General features: G+C 30.5%; 2 protein-coding genes across 3 annotated transcripts in view; one reads left to right on the top strand and one right to left on the bottom strand.

Moving 5' to 3' along the window:
* Window positions 1-1103, top strand: part of LOC134844610 (uncharacterized) — a 35843-nt gene extending 34740 nt beyond the window's left edge. For both annotated transcript variants that reach the window (XM_063861373.1, XM_063861371.1), the window contains exon 3: window positions 637-1103. In XM_063861373.1, coding sequence (XP_063717443.1) covers window positions 637-885 — 249 coding nt within the window. In that variant the 3' untranslated portion in view covers window positions 886-1103. The remainder of the gene's footprint in view (window positions 1-636) is intronic.
* The window catches only part of LOC134844522 (uncharacterized), a 638515-nt gene that overhangs the window by 516748 nt on the left and 101445 nt on the right, over window positions 1-20322 (bottom strand). The gene's annotated exons all lie outside the window — the stretch shown is intronic.

Raw genomic sequence — 20322 nt, 5'->3', positions numbered from 1 at the left:
TTATTTGGGAGCCAAAGTATCTGAAGTAGCTAATTTACTTTTCCTTGCTTATATAGGGTGCACCAGTGGCAGATTGAGGGAGGCCGGGGGTACAAAAGGTCACCCCTTTTTACTATTTTGAGATATCCATTTTTAGCTGACGGACCCTAAAATTTTTCTGAAAGGCGCCTTCGGTGCCCATAAATACTAATTTTTAGGGGAACTCGCGCCGAAAAAACGCAATTTTTTGGTCAAAAGTATCTAAAATGTGCTTAAAAACGCTATTTTTGGTCTGTTTTTTCAAAATTTTGCTTGCGGCGCAGAAATTTGGGCCAAAACATGGTCTTTTTAGTACTTTAGGAGAGCTCGGAAAATTATTTTTGTCGACCTAAAAAAAGGTTTACAAAATTGAAAATCCGCCAGCTCGAGAAAAGTCTAGATCCGCCCCTGGGGTGCACCTATAAGATGATCATATCTTTTTCAGGCTTGCTTAAAATTTTTAAATATTTTGCCTCAAACAATCAAGCGTAAAATAGCTCGCAGAACAAGCGTCGGCCTCGCATGACTGATTTTGCGATAGAGTTGTGCTCGCGCTGTACCTACAACTTCATTCTTTTTGTTGCCTTTTAGTTCATCCACGGCTGTTCTTCTGTTTAGTTGTTCCTCGGACTGGAGGGCGATCCGAACTTGATGCTGTACGTCTCCCCACTTTGGACCAAAGGAAATCTGTTCGTTGACTGGACTGTGCGTCTGTACCCCAAGACAGACATCAATGACGTCATAAGATTGCAAGTGAAGTCCACCCGTAGAGTGCCCTTGTTCAACCAGAGGTCATCGGAGAAGGATCCTGTGCTTCCGTATGTTGCAAGAGAGTGCAACATGCACAACCCGCAACTATTCCACTGAATTTTTCAAGAACTGCACAAAAACCAGCACAAAAACCGAAAAACTAACTATAAAACGTCAATTTTGTTCCATAAGAGCAATTTGCCGACAATTTTATCTGTTACGACATGCTATTATTTTGAATTTAAATTTTTTGCCAAAGAAAATATACCTGGCCTAAAAATGCAGCAGAATTGTTTAGAAATGTTTGTCACAAAATTAGCTGTAAAGTTGGAATCATTGTGAACTACTAATTCAAAATTGTAAATTGAGCTAAGAAATATAGATTAGAAGACCAAAAGTTTTGCCAAAATTTTCAGTGTGGTAGAAGACCTGCTAGTCTAATAGTTACTTTTGTTAATCAATTTGGAGCCGATATTGGCAAAGTAGTCGTGACTTGTGCAAAAGAAAATTTTGTTTTTGATTACATCTTTGAATACCTTGCAGGTTTTGGTTTGTGTAGGCCCTCCAAAGCATGCAAACTGAAAGCTTTTGCAATTTATGATGATAATTGCTGCATCATAGTCACGTTTTTTTCGGCGTGGTGTGATAAAAATAGCTATTCGACGTCTTCGACAGTCATGGTGAAATAAGCAAATACTACAGTCTACTTTTTTTTGCTTTACAGACATTTATATAGCAAAAGGGATGAAATTGGGTTTCTTCATTTAGTAAAAAAAATTGTTCATACTAAATAAAGTCACTACAAGTTACAGTCTTCGCGGCAGTAACATTTTTTGGAAAAAAGAAAAAATAAAGTTTTTTCAAACAATATGTGCAAATTGCACCCCACATCGACGTCTCTTGGCTAAAAATCCATGTAATTGTCCATAGTGTCCTTATAATGGATTTTTGTGATAAACTGAAACCACGTAATGGATTTTCAATTCACTATTATTGATTAAATTTGAAAAAAAAAACATAATCCACTTTAGTCTTCTATAATTCATCTTTTTTTCTATAAAGGTGATTTGTTTCAATCTTAAATCTAGTATGATTGTCTGATTGATTATAACTGATTATATATTTTTTTTTAAACCAGTAGTTCTGAAAAGTTTTCCTACGAAATAGAAGAAGACCCCCAACTTAGGATCTTGCTAAGCTAGCTTAACAACATGGGACACGATGCATAATTCTTCCTAATTCCAACTTTTGGGGTCCTGATTTTTGTTCCTGGTTAAACATATGAATCATTTTAATTGTAATATTTGTTTCAGGCAAAATTTTTTTCGACGCAGTTGAAATTGGTTGGTGTAAGTGAAATTGAATTTTATGGTATATAAAAAAAACGGCCTCCATTTTGGCAGCGTACCTTATTTGTTGAAAGCAGTGAACAATTTCCTCAAATTGTGCTATATTTTATGGTGAACTGGCAGTGAATTGAAATCACTCTCCAAAGGCGGTTACCGTTTCTTGGCAAAACTATGGCAAATGATAAATTTTTCAAATTTCACAGAAAGAAAATTGAAATAAGAGGGAGTAATGAAGATACTGATAATCAACTTTTACAATATAGAAGGTTTTCAACTATACAGAAAATTCAAAATTCTAAATCGGAGATGACCGCTATATCGTGTTTCTCGAGAGGTGAAAGGAAGAGTGTAAAACTGAAAAAGTAAAAAGAATAGGGGAAAGAAAGATCCCCAAACTCATTTTTTTTTGTAAAACTTGGCGCAATTTCAGAAAAACAAAAGAAAATTCGGTAGTTTTTTTGCTTATTTACCACCGAAAACTAGACGAGTCTATTTTTTCCCGCTATTTGTTGTTTTTTGTTAGTTTTTTTAACCTTAACTACGTTGTTTTAAATAACTTGAGACCTAATGGCGGATTAACTGCTATGAACAACTGTTCCTTGGAAAAGTATTTGACTGACTCCAAGCTTTTGTCATTGCATGATGCAGCCGGATTAAAACATGAACTTATCAAGAGTGTGTAAAGTACTGTCATGTCTGGCTCTGGAATTATAACAACAGCTTTCTGACCATTTGAGCGGAATAATTTTCTGTCTTCTCATTAAGTTGAAAAAACCAAAAGTTTATCAGTGCGTATTTCAGCTGCACAGTTTTATGCAGTTACCTTTCAAACAATAGCAGTCTCGAACTCACTGGCAGTCACAAGTCATTTCAACACCACTATTTGTTCACAAACCATCGATCTCGAATAAACTTACATCATCCCTTGCTGGGATATTACTTAGAAATTTGAGATCTGTAAGCAATTTTTCAGTGGTATTTTTGACAACGGCTTCACAGATTTGATAAATTTGATTAGAGCTGCTATTAGTTCAATGAATTTTGCTGACTTGCTTAAGTTCCTACGGATCATTTAATAACTTCTTTATTTACTTTTTAGCTTACTTACATCTTCCCTTGCTAGGAGATTAATTAGAAATTTGCGATCTGTAAGCAGTTTTTCAGTTGTATTTTTGTGGTTCACAGCTTTGACAACGGCTTCACAGATTTGATAATAATGATTAGAGCCGCTATTAGTTCAATGAATTTTGCGGTCTTGCTTAATTTCCTACGGATCATTTAATAACTTCTTTTTTTTAAATTTTTTTTGTACTTTTTCACTTATTCTCCACTTCCTTTTTTTGTTTAATTACAGCCTCACTTAGTCACTTTAATCATCTTACTTTTCATCTTTTGCTGTTTTATTGAACTTCTTTTCGTTTAACTTTTTTTCAACCTACTTGATTGTTTTCTTGCTTTATTTTACTTTATTTTGTGTTATTCTACTTTGTTTCATTTCATTTTATTTTACCTTAGTTTTCATTACTTAAATTAAACTCATCTTCTTTCATACTTCTTTACTAATTATTTTTTTGACTTACTCCTTCACTTATATACTTACATACATGCATTTTACATACCTACATTTAAATCTACACTTAATTAAATACATACAGACAAACAAACCCAGATGCATACATTAGTTTACTTCGCCTGATTTTTTTCTTTCAATTAATACATTCAATTTTTTTTATATGACTCAATTTTACTCCACACCACTTACGTATTAACTTACGTAATGTGTGAGGCGATCAGGGGGGGGGTGGCTGGTGACCCCCATGTATTAAGATAGGGAAAAGAGCATCCGGTCACCAACCTATGTATTAAGATAGTGAATAGATTTTATATGTATTAAGATAGGAAATAGCTTTCCTAATGTTTTAAGATGGTAAGGCTCCAGATGGTAAGTTTCGGATGGTAAGTTTTTTTCGTCGCCCGAGTTGCCCATGTATTAGGAGAGCGTATATATTTCCCTATTTATTACAAATTCATTGTAGGGAATTAAGATCTTACCATGTTTTACCATGTTTTACCATGTTTTGCTCGATCTTACCATGTTTTAAGATAGTGTATAGATTTCAAGGATTCAGTGTAGGGAATTAAGAACTTATTAAGATAGGGAATAGGTTTCACTATGTATTAAGATAGTGAATGCTAAGGTTTCAGTGTGATGGTAAGAAAATGTTAGGAAAAATTAGTATTTTTGGATTTTTAAGGAAATGTCTAGTTTTTCGCAAAAATGTCAGCACGCGTTATGTAGTTGGTGAGTACTTATTGTAGATTGTGTAATAAAAGTATTATGTTTTTTTGGTTTAAGGTAAATCAATGGTAAGATAGGCAAAGATTTGAATTTTTCAACCGAAAAATTGAAATTTTTTTCAAAAAACTTCAAAACACGATGAGATTTGATATAATTTGACTTGAAAACTGTTTTATTAGATAATCTTACTCATTATTAAGTTCTGAACCCAGCTGAGACTATGCTGAAACCTAAAAAAAATTTCGAAAAAAAATCAAGTTTTCAGAAAAAATTGCAAATTTTTGGAAAGAACTGCAGAAATCTCAAAGTTTTGGGCTAGTTTTTTGTTGCTTCCGATCTAATTGATCTTGTTATTCTTGCTTTCTGCTTTTTTCATGTTTTTGCTATTGAATTCACTTTGCAAGAGAGTGGCGATCTTAGAAGGAGAATGGTTTCAATTCAACGAACAATTTGCTGGCAGAGATAAAATTAGAACTGATAACCTCTGATGCAAAACAGTTATTAAATATCTTTTTACTCTTGATTTGTGTCCAGAGTGTTTTCAAAAAGTCTCAGTGAGAAAGAATTGGTGCTAGTTAAAGCATTCAAAAGTACGTGTAAAAATTGAGAAGTTAAAGCTGTATTTTTACGTTGAGTTTTTAGAACAATTTAAGAGCAGCTTGATTTTTTATTCTGAAAATCTTTGGAAGTAGAAATACGCAACTAGGCCTAGTTCCTTTTTTCTGCAACATCTAAAAGCTTCAAAAAGAACGCTTCATAGAGAAGTCGATTTAGAAAAGGAAATCAAGGTGCCATTTTTATTAAGCAAAAAGCTATAGTTCTACGTAATTTTCTAATTTTCTAGTTTTCATGTTAAAGTTCATATAATTAGGAGATCCTACGGCTGATTCTGCCAAAATATCAGTGTCTGTAGAAATTTTCAGCAAGCTTCATTTTATTTTCTCTAAAAATCTTTCAACATTAAACTTTTTTCGTTTTTTATCCAAAATAATGAAAAGTAGATCTTGAAACTAAATTTTTAATTCAGCTTCATGCATCATCTTCCACAAGATGTCAGAGTTGGTTCACAAGAAAATTCTCAATATATCTGAGTTTTTGTATAAATTTACCTAATATATTAAATGATTACAAAATTTCCAAACATTACCTTTTTATGTTGGATTTTCTCTCAAGATATAATTTATAAGCTGAATTTTAACAAAACTATCTCAAAACTCCTAATGAATTATATTGAGTTTCTATCTCAAATTTTTTTTTTTCATCGTCTGCCTCATCTACTATCATCCAATTAATTTAATCTGAACAAAATTTTTTCTTGAAAATTGAACTTTAGATGGAAAAATGCATCATCTCAACAAAAGTTCAATAATCCGAAACCAAATTAAAACCATAAAGCTTTCGCAAGAAATCTTTAAATGATTTCTCAACCTGAAAACATTATCTTGCTGTTTCAACTCTGAATTTCTACACTGAAGTAAATTTTTGGTTGAGAATGTTGTATATTATAAAGTTGAAGTTTTCACAAGTTGGCAAAAACAAATATTTTTTCATCTTTTCTAGGTCAGTTATCAATTGATTTGTGAAACTGTCAGACAACAGCAGAAAAATATAATTCTGAATAATTAAACCCCATTATCTGCTTAAACAAACACTAATCTCTGAACAATTTTACAAGCACTAAACAAGGAAAGCTTTAAAATAGTAACTAGGCAAAAACTTTCAATTAGTCGATGCTTTATAAATCTCCAGTTTTTTTAAAAACTCAACAAATACTCAAACAATCATTAGCGTCCGTTATTCACTTTTGCCACAAACTTATCTCAACAAAATCTCCGCAGGCTTGCAACAATGGAGTTTTTACTAGATTAAAGATTTTCGGATCGATTTCCATTGAAAGTTTCACGACAATTTGAACTCGATTACTGCTGGTTTTATCATCAATCAGAACCCTTGAATAAAAAGAAATGGCAGATCAAGAACATTCATGAAAAAACTGTATAATTTTTACAAGAGTTTTTTTTAAATTTTATTGTATAGACTTTTCAGAATCAGTAAAAAAAAATTCAAAGTATTTTCTAAGAGTTTTTTTTAATACATTAATTTTACCTTCTCTTGGAGTGTTTTTGGAGGCTTCGGAGCCCATAATTTAACATTATGTTGACAAAAATAATGCTTCTTCATGATATGATTATTAAGTTCCTCGCTGGTATATGTCTAAGAGTTACAATTGGAACACTTTAAAAGGCCACAGTGTTTTGATGTCTTGACGCATCTTTACTTGTGTTTTTTTTTCCACATTCAGTACATACAACTCTTTCGTTTCTATTCAGTGCGGCATCTCAATGAGTAGAGAATGAAAAAATGGGATATTTGGAATGTCCCAGTTTTTTAGAAAAAAAAGTTGAATAGCCTCAAAAAATGAATAAAAGTGAATAAAAACAGCAGATTTCCTAATCAATTGTTCTTAACGTAAAAAAAACTGAATGGATATGCTACTTAGCCTAGCTGAAATAAAAATCATCCAATCTAACCATGGAGTTTTCAAAAATTTTGATATCAACCAATCAGAATCCAGCATTTTCTAAAATTGAACTGTTTATAATTTTCTTTAAATTAATCTTTATTTGAAAAGTGTCTATCAAAAAACGGTGAATTTCCTCGAGTTACTCCACACGAAAAAAGAAAAATTTTTCCAACTGATTTTCTTATTGATGGAATAGATGTTGACTCTTACTTTTTTTATAATTTTTTGAACGTTTTTATTGCACAAAATAGAGTTATCCGACTAAGTAAAGGTTTCTTCAGAGAAACTTACACAATTTAAGACATTACTTTTGATCCACATATTGCGTATCAACGATTTAAACTTACGGCTGAATTACATCTCAAACGGAAAGAAATTTTGTTTATTCTTGAGAAATTGAAAATAATCAAAGAATCGTACGATGATTTATTAAAGACTCTTTTTATCCCCTAACCATTACCCAAATTTGTAATAATTTCTCAAGCTAAATTCTTTACTCCTTCAATTCTTTAAGGATTTTAAAAAATCAAAATCCTGCTTCATTTGGTTTGGAATCAGATTTCCAGAGGTTTGCTTTGAAAAATTCATCAACTTTGACTTATCCTTCCAAATTTACATCAAACTCAAAGAACTTAACTATCTACTAAAAAAAACCAGCAATTTCTCATTGATTACATATCAAAAACTCAAGTAACTTGATGAAAAAAATTTTTGGAATTGCTACTTGTTCTAATTTTCTTTTTTTTTAGTACTTATTTCTGCAATGTTTCTTATTCTTACAGCAGCAAATAACTTTTGGTAATTTTTTTTGCGATGGCTTTTCTGTATATTTTACTTATTCGAAAGATTTAAGCCCTTAAAAGGTGAACGCTAAAATGGAGCTTTGTTTCCGATTGGACACGACATTTATCCAAAAGATCCATAAAAAGAAGCTGAAATCTGATTGGACACGACTGAAATCCAAATAAGGAAAATCAATTCTGATTGGTTAAACCCACACATTCGAGATGAAGGTACCCCTCACTCTTAAGAAAAAATCTTTTTTTTTAAACTAAATTACCCTCAACTACCTCCTGTCTCAGCTCTAAGTACCCCACTTTCAACATATCTTCCGTCAGCTACCCCCTCGCAGTCCTAAATCATTCTTGTTTTTACTCTTTAACTCCAATTTATTACTCAAAATGATCTTCTCCGTGCAAAACAGCAAACTTATGTACTCTGCAGAAATTTCGACTGATCTAGTACAAATTCAAGTGCGAGAAACGGTCTCTGGAGTTTTTCTGGCAAGAATGGACATCCCATTCCAAGTCTGGCATATGGTGGAAGTGATGTGAAGGGATTTCAACGAACGTCATATGATGCAAGAACCCATGGCAGAGAACCAACTTGGAGAAATGCAAATGACGGAGGAAGTGGCTGAGCACGTGGGAATGAACTACGCCGACACCCCTGACTTTATATATGTGGATCAACCAGTCGAAAATCTCCTCTTTCCTTGGGAGCAAGCAGGATCAGCCGAAAACCCCATCACAATAGACGAAGATGAGGGCTTCTCGGAAACAATGACACCGCCAGCTCTACGACATTCACTACAACCTCGTCCTCCTCTGCGTTCTATTCAGAACCTCCTGAACTCTCGACAGCCCTCCGATTGAATAATTTTTGGTGAATAATTGTTGTTTGGCATTAACTTCGTTCTTTGTAATCAACTAATTTAATCAATTCCTTTTTAATTATGCGAAGAGATGAGAAGTTCAGGGTGATTCATTGAAAAACAACTAGAACTTATTTTAGTGCTCCGATTTCGCACACATGTTAGAAAATTTGATTAATTTTTGCACACTTATTGAGAAAAACAATAAAAAAAATTATATAAAACTGAAAAATACCTGATGGTTTTTGCATCTTGACAAAAAAACTCAAACACTTTTTGCTTCTTGTAGGAAAAAATGAAAATTCAGATTTTGGCAAAAAAATGAAACACTTTTCGCATCTTGTCAAAAAAATTGAAACATTCTTCGCATTTTGTCAAAAAAAGTGAAATACTTTTCACATTTTGTTCAAAAAAGCGAAACATTTTTCGCATTTGTAGGAAAAAAGTAAAACACTTTTCACATACGCTTGAAAAAAATTTAAGCACCTTTCGCATTCTGTTGAAAAAAGTGAAACAAATTTTGCAATTTGTCGAAAAAAATGAAACATTTTTCCCGTTTTATAGAAAAAATTGAAACACTTTTAGCATCTCGCCGAAACCAATCATTTAAATTTTTCTTGTACAGTTAATTATTAGTCTTTATGAAATTTTGGTTCAAAATTTAATCCTTTAGAAAACAATAGAAAACTAGTGTAACAACATAGGGAATGGCAATGAAAGTCGATTGAAGTTTTCTAAGCGATAAGTCAACATGTGTCTTACATTAAAATTTTGCGTTTTTTGGCCTATAATTTAAGATATAAAGTTAGAATTTTACATAAACTTCGAAAAAATCAAGAAAAAACATGCAATTTACAAAAACAATTCTTAGGTTCCTAGCATCTTGCAAAACCTCTGAAGAAAATATTTTTGGTACACGTAATGAAAACTATCTATATTTATATGCTAAAATCTGTTCATGCTGGAAAAAAAATAATTTTGACAAGATTCTTGTACCAAAAAATTAATTATCATAAAAAAAATTATATGAAAAAAGCCAATCCGAGGGTCTGACATGATTTTCTACAGTGCTAAGTTTTTCGAATTATTTAAGTAAAACAAAAGCAATTCCACATGAGAAAATGACGTCATTACAATTTAACGTTTATAGAACAGTTAAAGTTGTAGAAGATTTCCACCAGAGAAATTGACGTCATTATTCATAAACTTCTAGAATCTTCTAATTTTTAGAATCTACAGAATAAATTCTCGAATTTTATAAGAAGTCATTACACATTAGTTTCTAAATTTTTCTGAATTTTCTAAATTCTAGAATTATCCAATAAAAATTTAACCAGTCAGAATTCCAGAATTAACTCTAAGGTGATGAGATTGATGAAAAAAATTGTAGATTTTACTTAACTTGTTACTTGTTTCTACTTAAGTTTTCTAAACCTAAAAAAAAGTTTTCAACCAAGGTTGAAATTAAAAGAATAATTTTTAAGGAAACTCTTCCTGTTTGAAAAACTTTCAAAATTAGCTTCAGGAGAACAAAAAATCTAATTCTACAAAAAAAGCTTTAAAATGCTTTTAAAGTCAACCAAGTGTTGCAAAACTTTTGAATGAGGTCAGTTTTTTTATGAGAAATTCAGCAAAATCTACAGCTGACCAAAAGTAAATTTCTTTTAATTTGAAAAGATCCTACAAATCAATTCATTCTAACAATTTTAGTAGAATTTTTAAAAGAAACGGAAATCTATCTCAAACTTTGGAACCAATCATTATAGAACGGGCGAGTTAATGCATCCAGTTTGAAATTGGTACCGAAACTGTCAAAATTCTCAAATTTAATAAAATCTCCCAGGCTAGTGAGCAAATTATCATAGATCTTTCAGAATGGAGAGAAATCGGAAGTAAAAGAATTAGAGATTTTAGAAAAGAATTGGCAATGTCTAAGTCACCTTCCAGAAAAAATTACGGATTTTCATATGCTTCAAAAGAAAATTTTTTTTCATGAAGTTGTGGATCTGGGATACGGAAATAATTTTCATTTGCTTACAAGTGAACATTTACTACAACTGACTATTTTTGAAAAAATGTTTGAGTTTGTCATCTTCTAGAGAGACCCGAAAAAGTGTTTCAGTCCCTTAAGAATTTAACAACATAATTGGCGAAAAATTGAAACATTTCGTGATACAAGGTACAAGAAAGAAAAACTGAAGGCTCAACAGGATAACTTAGCTCTGTTTAGAAGAAAACATGGTGTGGCACATGAAGAAGGAAGTAACAAGGACCTCGAAAAATAACTCAATTTTTGTCTTTTTACCCATTTTTTCAAGATTCCCAATTGTTTGTAAATTGCTTTTTCTTTTCATCTGAATTAAGTGTTTCTGGACCAAAGCTTATTTTTTAAAGACTTATCAGGGTAAACTACTAAGCGAACATTGTTAGAGAGTAGATTATTTTATCACAAAGCTTACATAATCACTATTCACAGAACCATGACAATCAAGAAAACAATCAATAATCTTCAACAAATCAGACTCATATTTTGAATTCTGAGCGTTTCGAATTCTGACCGGAAACGCTGATCCATGAGTTTGTGTGGAAGCAAATATTTGATTAGAACTTAGATAATGCTTCTTGTATTTCTTCCGAACTAGTCGTTTCTGTGCAATACTAGGCATCTTTTTGGCTCCTTTCCATCGTAAATTTTGTCGAACTGCTCGATTAAGCGAATTGAATCTTTCTCCGCTTGAGGTAACAAAAATTGAATGAAACTTTGTGTTTGAACAAAGTGTAAAGACAGTCAGTTTGTCAGTTTCCTGATATATGTAAATATATTTATCTAATCTTGAAAGAAGTTCCTATTGAAACCAAATGGAACTTACATTTCTCCAAAGAACATAAAGAATTGTGGGTAGACACACAATAATCTTGGATTACTATGTATTGTTCGTAGAACTCGTTGGCAACAGAAATAAATAGCAATTTTTTACTGTAATCTGAATAATTGCTGGGAAGAGCTTGACACAAAGCAGCTGCCATTGGAAATATGTTTTTTTTTGCAGAAAATTGTAGATTTATATAGGAGAAGTGACGCTTACACACTTTCCCTATAGGAGAAACTCATATAAAACGTTCCATATTTGGTACTACTTCCATATATGGAAATCGCGATGACTCATTTTGCTTACTTCCATTTTAATTTAATCTCATAATCATTTCTCTCATTTCTCCTCATCTGATCAGTTTACTCTTCAAAATTGTACTCAAGAAAAGACACTAGTCCCAATTAAATTGAATTCTCAAAAAATCAAACAAGAATTGAGAGAATTGTTTGGTTCCAAAAATCCTACAAATGGAAAATTTATTTTGAGCCGTGCTTTCAACTATTAAAAATTTACGACTTGGGACAATTTGAAAAGTCCTAACAAGTCTATCTGATGAAGAAGAAGGAGAGCCAATATCGGCAATCCGGAATACCGTTATTCACGATGCTGAAAACCTTGGACTCGTACCTATAATGAAGCTAAATCTGGCAAAGAATCAATCATGGATCAGGAGCTCGACTTTTGTAATAGAGTATATGAAAAAGCAAAATAAAAGATGAGAAGGGTGTTTGTCACAATCAAGAACAGGAAGTACAGTGTGAACAAGCCACCCTACATTCAGATTCAACTCTTCACTGGAAAAGAGAATGAAGCAATGAAACAAGTTGTCTATGTCAACTATACTTTAAACGAATTCAAAGAACTGTCCCAAATTTTGGGAGACTTTATGTTGGCTGATAATTGTAAAACTCACTAATGCTTTTTGATGTTTTGTAAGTTTCGTAATTGAAATATTATTGGTTAAAAACAATTTTTTTTTACTTAAGTGTACATTTAAAGCTAGGATATCTGAGGAAAAGTCAGACAAAACATACAATTTAATCAAAACTGACACAAAACACTGGCCAATTATCAAATGATTTTCCAGTATTTACTTATGAAATTACAGAAAAACTTATTTAATTAATGCTTTTATCAAATTTTAAGTAAATTTTATGATATTTGAACAAAATCACAAACAAGAATAGATATTTAGTTGAAAACATTATAATTTTTTTATCAAATTTCTATATTTCATTGGTTGTTTTCAATTTTTTAAAAAAATTTTAAGTTTTTGATTATCTACATGAATTACCTAAAAGCTAATTAGACTCTAAATAAGGGAAAAACATTTCATGGTGATTTATTACACAAAATAAATTAAAAATGGTGCAACAATTCGAAATTTTTCAAGTTCCTTTGCTTATTTCAGTAAGATATAAGTTTCTATCAAAACCATTTTCAATGTCTGAAATGGAAATTTATTAGATTTTAAGGTTGAACTTCTACAAAAAGATAAAAGAGTGGTGGACAGATGACGTTGATGGAGATTGTATTAGTCTTAACTTGTATAGAAACACAGAAAGTTCAATAATTTTGTTAAAAAAGATAAGAGGAGATTTCAGAAAAAAGATTACTGCCAGATTTATCAACAATGTTTTTGTTTAGAAGAGTAAACTTAGATTGACAATGGAAGAGCCTATGAAACAAATATTGAAAATAGGGAACATCATTTCGATTACTGTTTTGAATTTGATACAAATACAAAATCTAGATTTTTCGGAATATCTTTTAATCGATTATCCAAATTTAAAAGACTTCCGGTCGTTTATATTAGTATATACCAAAAAGAAAGTGATAAAAGTGCATGTTTTGGTAATTTCTTTTTTCACTGTTTAGAAATAGAACAAATCGAAAAAACTGTGATCGAAATTTCATAAATTGATTTGAGTACCGAAAAAACAATAGAAATCAGACAAAAAATCTCATTTATCTCACTTTGGTGTCAATTGTATATGTTAGTTATGTTAGAACAATTCAATAATTTTGATTTATTGGGAAGTTTCATAAACATAGTTTGGTTCTGATCTACAAAGTGTTTTACTACCACAAATACTACCTGTGAAGAAATCCTTGATATCTACAAACGATATCAAAAACGTTGAGTAATCAATGAGAAGTAGAACTGAATTTTGATTAGGTTACATTAAATTTGTGGAAAATTCCATAACCATTGAAGCACGATTCTGATTGGTTTATATCGAAACGTTTGAAAACTCCATGGTTAGATTGGATGTTTTTTGTTTCAGCTAAGACTAAATAGCATATCCATTCTGATATTCTTTCACGTTAAAAACAATTGGTTAAGAAATTTGCTGTTTTTTTTCACTTTTATTCATTTTTTGAGGCTATTCAACTTCTCTTTTCTATAAATTTGGGACATTAAAAATCTCCCATTTTTTCTTTCTCTACTTATTGAGATGCCGTCACTGAAAAGGTTGAAAGAAATGCATGTCTTGAATGTGGAAGAGAAAACACACGTAAAGATGCGTCAAGACATCGAAAGCACTGTGGTGTTTTAAAGTGTTCCAATTGTAACTGTTATACATATAGCAGCGAGGAACTTACTAATCATATCAAGAACAAGCATTATTCCTGTCAACATATTGTTAAATTATGTGCTCAGCAGTCTCCAAACGCACTCCAAGAGAAGGTAAAATTAAGATATTTTAAAAAAATCCTAGAAAATACTTTGACATTTTTTTACTGAATCTCAAAAAATCTATATATTAAATTTGAAAAAAACTCTTGTGATGAAAAACCTGTTCTTGATCTGTCATTTGTTTTTTTATTCAAAGGGACTGATTAATGATAAAACCAGCAACAATCGAGTTCAAATTGTCGTGAAACTTTCAATGGAAATCGGTCCAAAAATCTTTAATCTACAGTAAAAACTCCATTGTTGCAAGCATGCGGAGATTTCGTTGCAATAAATTTGTAGTAAAAGTGAATAACAGACGCTAATAAGTGTTGGAGTATTCGTTGAATTTTTTTTTAAAAAAAACTGGATATTTATAAAACAACGACTAATTGAATGGTTTTGCCTAGTTACTATTTTAACGCTTTCCTTGTTTAGTACTTATGTTCTTTTAAATATTTCCTGCAAAAGCTTTGGTTTTTGCTTCGGATCATTAAAATTTCACTGAAATGATACCTTTTTCCATCTAAATTTCAATTTTCAATCCAAATTTGTTCAGATTAAATTAAGTTGGAAGATAGTGGATGAAGCAGAAACTGAAAAAATACTAAGTTGAAATAGAAACTCAATATAATTCATTGGGAATTTTGAGATATTTTATCAAAATTTAGCTTATAAACTATATCTTGAGAAAAAATCCAACATAAATGTTTTATGTTTGGAAATTTTTTTTATCATTTGATATATTAGGCAAATTTATACAAAAAATCAAACATTTATACTTTGAGCATTTTTTTTGTGAAACAACTCCGACATCTTTTGAAAAATGATACATGAAGTTGAATAAAAAAATTTGCCTTCAAGATCTACTTATCATTTTTTTGGATTAAAAAAAAACAAAAAAGTTCGATATAGAACGATTTTTAGAGAAAATAATGTGGATTTTGTTGAAAATTTCTAAACAAACTGATACTTGGGCAGAAACAGCTGTAGGATCTCTTAATTATATGAGTTTTAAAAAGAAAAGTTTCATTTAGTGAAAATTCTGTTCTGGTTAGCTTCAGTTTTTTTCAATTACAAAATTATGTAGAACTATATTTTTTCTGCTTAATAAATTTGGCAAAATTATTTAGTTGTTACAGTTTGCACCTTGATTTTAATTTCTATATCAATTTATCTGAAAAACGTTCTTTTCGAAGTATTTGGATGTTGCAGTAGTAAAGAACCAGACCTACTTGCGTATTTCTGTTTCCAAAGGTTTTCAGATTTAAAAAATCAAGCTGCTCTTAGTTTGTTCTAAAAACTCAGCGTAAAAGTACTGCTTTAAAATCTCAATTTTTATATGTACTTTTGAATGCTTTAACTAGCACCAATTTTTTCTCAATGTGACTTTTTTGAGAAACATTCCGACACGAATCAAGAATAAAAGCAATTTAATAACTGTTTTGCAAGAAAAGTGATAGTTAACGATTGCAAAAATTGTACTTTAGCTTAAATAGTTAATTGTACTACTGAACAAAACAACCAAAAGCAGAACATGTAAAAATTACAAAGTAATCATCAGACGTTATCAGTTTTAATTTTATCTCTACCAGCAAATTGTTCGCTACATTGATACCCTTTTTTTCTAAGGTCCCCAATTCTGACTAACTATTACATTCTATTGCAGTTCTGGCTTATATATTACATCTTGAGAAAAAATCCAACATAAAAGAATAATATTTGAAAAATTGGGGTTTTTTGAAAATAATTTGTTGTGAAATAAACTCAATTCCAACTTCTTTTGCAAGATAATACATGAAGCTTAAATCAAAAAATTGCTTTCAAGATCTACATTTCGTTTTTTTGGATAAAAAAATTGATGTAGAAAGGATTTTAGAGAAATTGATATGGAGCCTGCTGAAAAAATCTAATCAAACTAATACTTTAGCAGAACCAAATATATGATCTCTTACTTCTTTGAATTTTAACATTAAAAATCTCAATTAGACACACAGTAAAATTTTAGTTCTATTTAGCTTAAACTTTTTTTCAATAAGAAAATTACGTTGAATTATAGAGTTGTTTTTGCTCAATGAATTTCGCAAAATTATTCAGTTGTCTCAGTTTTCGCCTTGATATCCTTTCCTTAACCGATGTTTTTGAGAACAGATGTTTTAAATGTTATAAATTTTGCAAAAAAATGGAACTAATTTCACTTCCGAAGGTTTTGCAGATTATAAACAAAAGAGCTGCTCTTATTTTATTCTAAAAAATCACTGTAAAAATACACTTTTTTATTCTCAATTTATACTTTTGCTTTCAAATGCTTAAAATATCACCAATTGTTTCTCACTTCGACATTTTTGAGAAAAGTTCCGACAAAAATCAAGAACAATAAGCGATAAACAAATTAAATTGCAAGAAAAGTGACAGTTAATGATACCAAAAGTTGGGTTTTTGCTGAAATAGTTTTCTGTCTGTAGCAACTAAACAAGGGAACCTAAAGGAGTACCTGTACAAATTACATGATAATAATTAGACGTTGTCAGTTCTAATTTCATCTCTGCCAGCAAATTGTTCATTCAATTGATACTATTTTCTCCTAAATTCCTCAGTTCTGACTACTTTTTCTTGCAAAGTGAGTTCGATAGCGAAAACATGTTAAAAGCAGAAAGCAAGAATAAACCTAAAACATAGAAATTTTCTGCGGAAAAAATTATGAAAATTACAAAATAAAAGCAACAGAGAGATAATCATTGGTTTTGAAGAAGATTTTAAAGAATTTCATCCAATCTAATATAATTTCTAATAAAAATTAATCCTATTTTTAGTCAGTTTTAGCAGTAAAAAGTTTATTTTTCAATAATTATCTGAAGCTTGTTATTAATACCAACAAGTTGGATCATGGAAATTGATCTAAATTTTTCAAAAAATATTGCTCTAATTGTTCAATTGACTTGAGATTCTTAGTTGAATTCTCCTTGAATTGAACAAAAAACCAGTTAATTACACAAATGAAAGGTTAAAAATGTAAAACTTTGTAAAACTAATGTTTTTTCTCGAAAATAACGATTAGTTACACTATTTTCCCGAAAAAACGGAAGTATCAATATGGATTCAGCTAATATGATCTTCATTTTTTCAGAGCCTTATATAAACCGTTTTTTAGCGAAAATTAGGGTAAACTTATTATTTTGAGAGAAAATTGTGGAAAAATCCATATTTCTATTCAAAGTTTTGTATCAGTGTCTCAACAGTATGCCAATTGAAATACAATTCTAGCTCAATTTTGAACTCTAAACGTATTGATTTTTTATTCAATTAGATCAGAGGCAACAAAAAACTAGCCAAAACCTTGAGATTTCTGCAGTTTTTTCCAAAAATTTGCAATTTTTTTCAAAACACTTTGAAATTTTTGCTATTTTTTTTACAAAAACTTGAAATTTTTGCATTTTTTTTCCAAAAACTTGATTGTTTTTTGAAAATTCAGTGGGTTTCAGCATAGTTTCAGCTGGATTGAGAACTGTATTTGTTCAGAAAACTCAACGTAAAAATACAGCTTTATTTTCTCAATTTGTACACGTACCTTTCAATGCTTTAACTAGCACTGATTCTTTCTCACTGAGACTTTTTGAAATCACTTTGGACACGAATCAAAAGTAAAAAGCGATTTAATAACTGTTTTGCAACAGAGGTTATCAATTCTAACTTTATCTCTGCCAGCAAATTGTTCGTTCAATTGAAACCATTTTCCTTCTAAGATCGCCACTTTCTTGCAAAGTGAATTCAATAGCAAAAACATGGAAAAAGCAGAAACCAAGAATAACTAGATCAATTAGATCAGAAGCAACAAAAAACTAGCCCAAAACCTTGAGTTTTCTGCAGTTTTTTCCAAAAATTTGCAATTTTTTCTGAAAACTTGATTTTTTTCGAAGTTTCATTCGGTTTCAGCATAGTTTCAACTGGATTGAGAACTGTTTTAAAAAACAAGATTATCTAACAAAACAGTTTTCATGTCAAATTATACAAATCTTATCGTGTTTTGAAAGTTTTGCCCATTTTACCATTGACTTACCTTGAACCAAAAAAACATAATATTTTCATTACACAATCTGCACGTAATACTCACCAATTACATAACGCATGCTGAGATTTTTGCTAAAAAAAAAACTAGACATTTCCAAACAAAATCCAAAAATACTAATTTTTCCTACCAATTTTTTACCATCACACTGGAACCTTAGCATTCCCTATCGGTGACCGGATGCTCCATTCCCTATCTTAAAACATAGGTATCACCACCCACCCCCCTCCCCTCCTCCCCATATCCCCCTGATCGCCTCACTCATATACTACTTTCGTTACGCTACTTTACTTTGCTTTACTTCTTCTTACTTTTCTTTATTTTTGTTTACTCTACCAACTCACATATTCGTTTACTAAGTTACTTAGTTATTTACCTAGCTACTTAGTGATTTATATACTTACTTACTTTCTTACTTACTGACTCATCTCTTTTTTAATTACTTTATTACTGAATTTCTTATTTTTTCACTTACTAATTTACCTACTTACCTTAATTACCTATTGACTTACGTATGTACTTCTGTACCTACTCACTTACTTACTTACTACTTACTTTCTTACTTACTTAATTACTTACTTACCGACTTACTTACCTACTTACTTGCTTACTTACTTACTTACTTACTTACTTACTTACTTACTTACTTACTTACTTACTTACTTACTTACTAACTTACTTACTTACTTACTTACTTACTTACTTACTTACTTACTTTTTACTTACTTAACTAACTAATTACTTACTTATTTACATATTTACATACTTACCAACTTTTATACTAACGTGCCCACTTCTTTGCCTTCTGACTTACCTACTTACTTACTTTCACACTCACACAATTTTTTTCTAACATACCGACCGACATAAAATTAAGCCTGCATTCATTTTTTACATTATTTTTCTTATTCTTTATTTAGTTTAGTTTTCTTTGCATTAATTTAATTAGTTTCACCTTTGCTTTAATTTCCTAACATTTTACTTTAATTTACGTTAGCTTACTTTACTTTTACTTTGCTTTACTTTACCTCTAATTTCTTACCTTCTGATATACTTACTCACTCACTCACTTACCTACTTACATGCTTACCTACTTTGATATTTACCTTCTTACTTTTTTACTTACTTTTTTACTTACTTATTTTTTTAAATCTATTTACTTACTTGTTTACTTATTTACTCACTACTCACTTAATTACTTTTTACTTGACTTAATTACTTGTTCACTTACTCACCTCTTTACTTTACCTCTTGCTCACTAATTTACTCACATATTTAATTTTACCTAGCTACTTAATTACTTTCCTGTTTTACTCCAATTTGTTTAATTTTAATTAAAGTAAGGTTTAAGTTTATCTAATTTTTTTAACTTAACTTTACTAACTTCTCCACTTTACTTCACTTTAGCTGATCGCCTTTGATTTACTTTTTTTAAATACTTACCTAAGCTTACTTGAACTACTCAACTTTACTTTACGTTACGTTACTTTATCCTAGTTTACCTTACATAACTTGATTTTACTTCATTTACGCATACTCAAAAAAAAATTTTATACTCAACTGCATTTTGGTTTACTTTACTTTGATTTTACCTCCATTCACATTATTTTAGTTAAATTTAATTTATTTTACTTAAACCACTTAGCAATACTTCATTCTAGTTAAGTTGAGATTACTTTAAGTTCCTCTCAATTACTTGCTTACTTACTTCTTCTTTCTTAACTTCTGTACTTTACTGTCCCTAGGTTTCTTCCTTTACTTTGTTACACTTAACTACTCATACCGAGCTAATTTTACTTTAAAAATTTTAACCTAATTTTTTTAGTCGGTTTAAATTAATTTCACTTAAATTTGTATACATATACTTTGTTACTTGCCTGCAAACTTAATCACTACCGTGCCTAGATACTTATACTTACATAGATACTTTCCTACGTATTTTCTTACATACCTATAAGCAAATCTACACGCGTATACTTCAACTTCTAAATACACCATACCATGATGAACGTGTAGTAACGAAAATATAATTAAAATCCTGTAGAGTATCTGAATCCATAGTACGGTAGTAAAGATAGATTGTTTGAAATTGCTATATCTGTGTGTAGTGAC

This window comes from Symsagittifera roscoffensis, chromosome 4 (assembly GCF_963678635.1).
Source record: "Symsagittifera roscoffensis chromosome 4, txSymRosc1.1, whole genome shotgun sequence".
NCBI classification, from domain to species: Eukaryota; Metazoa; Xenacoelomorpha; order Acoela; family Convolutidae; genus Symsagittifera; species Symsagittifera roscoffensis.
Note: the sequence above shows the minus strand (reverse complement) of the source record. Positions and strands in the feature narration are given on the sequence as shown.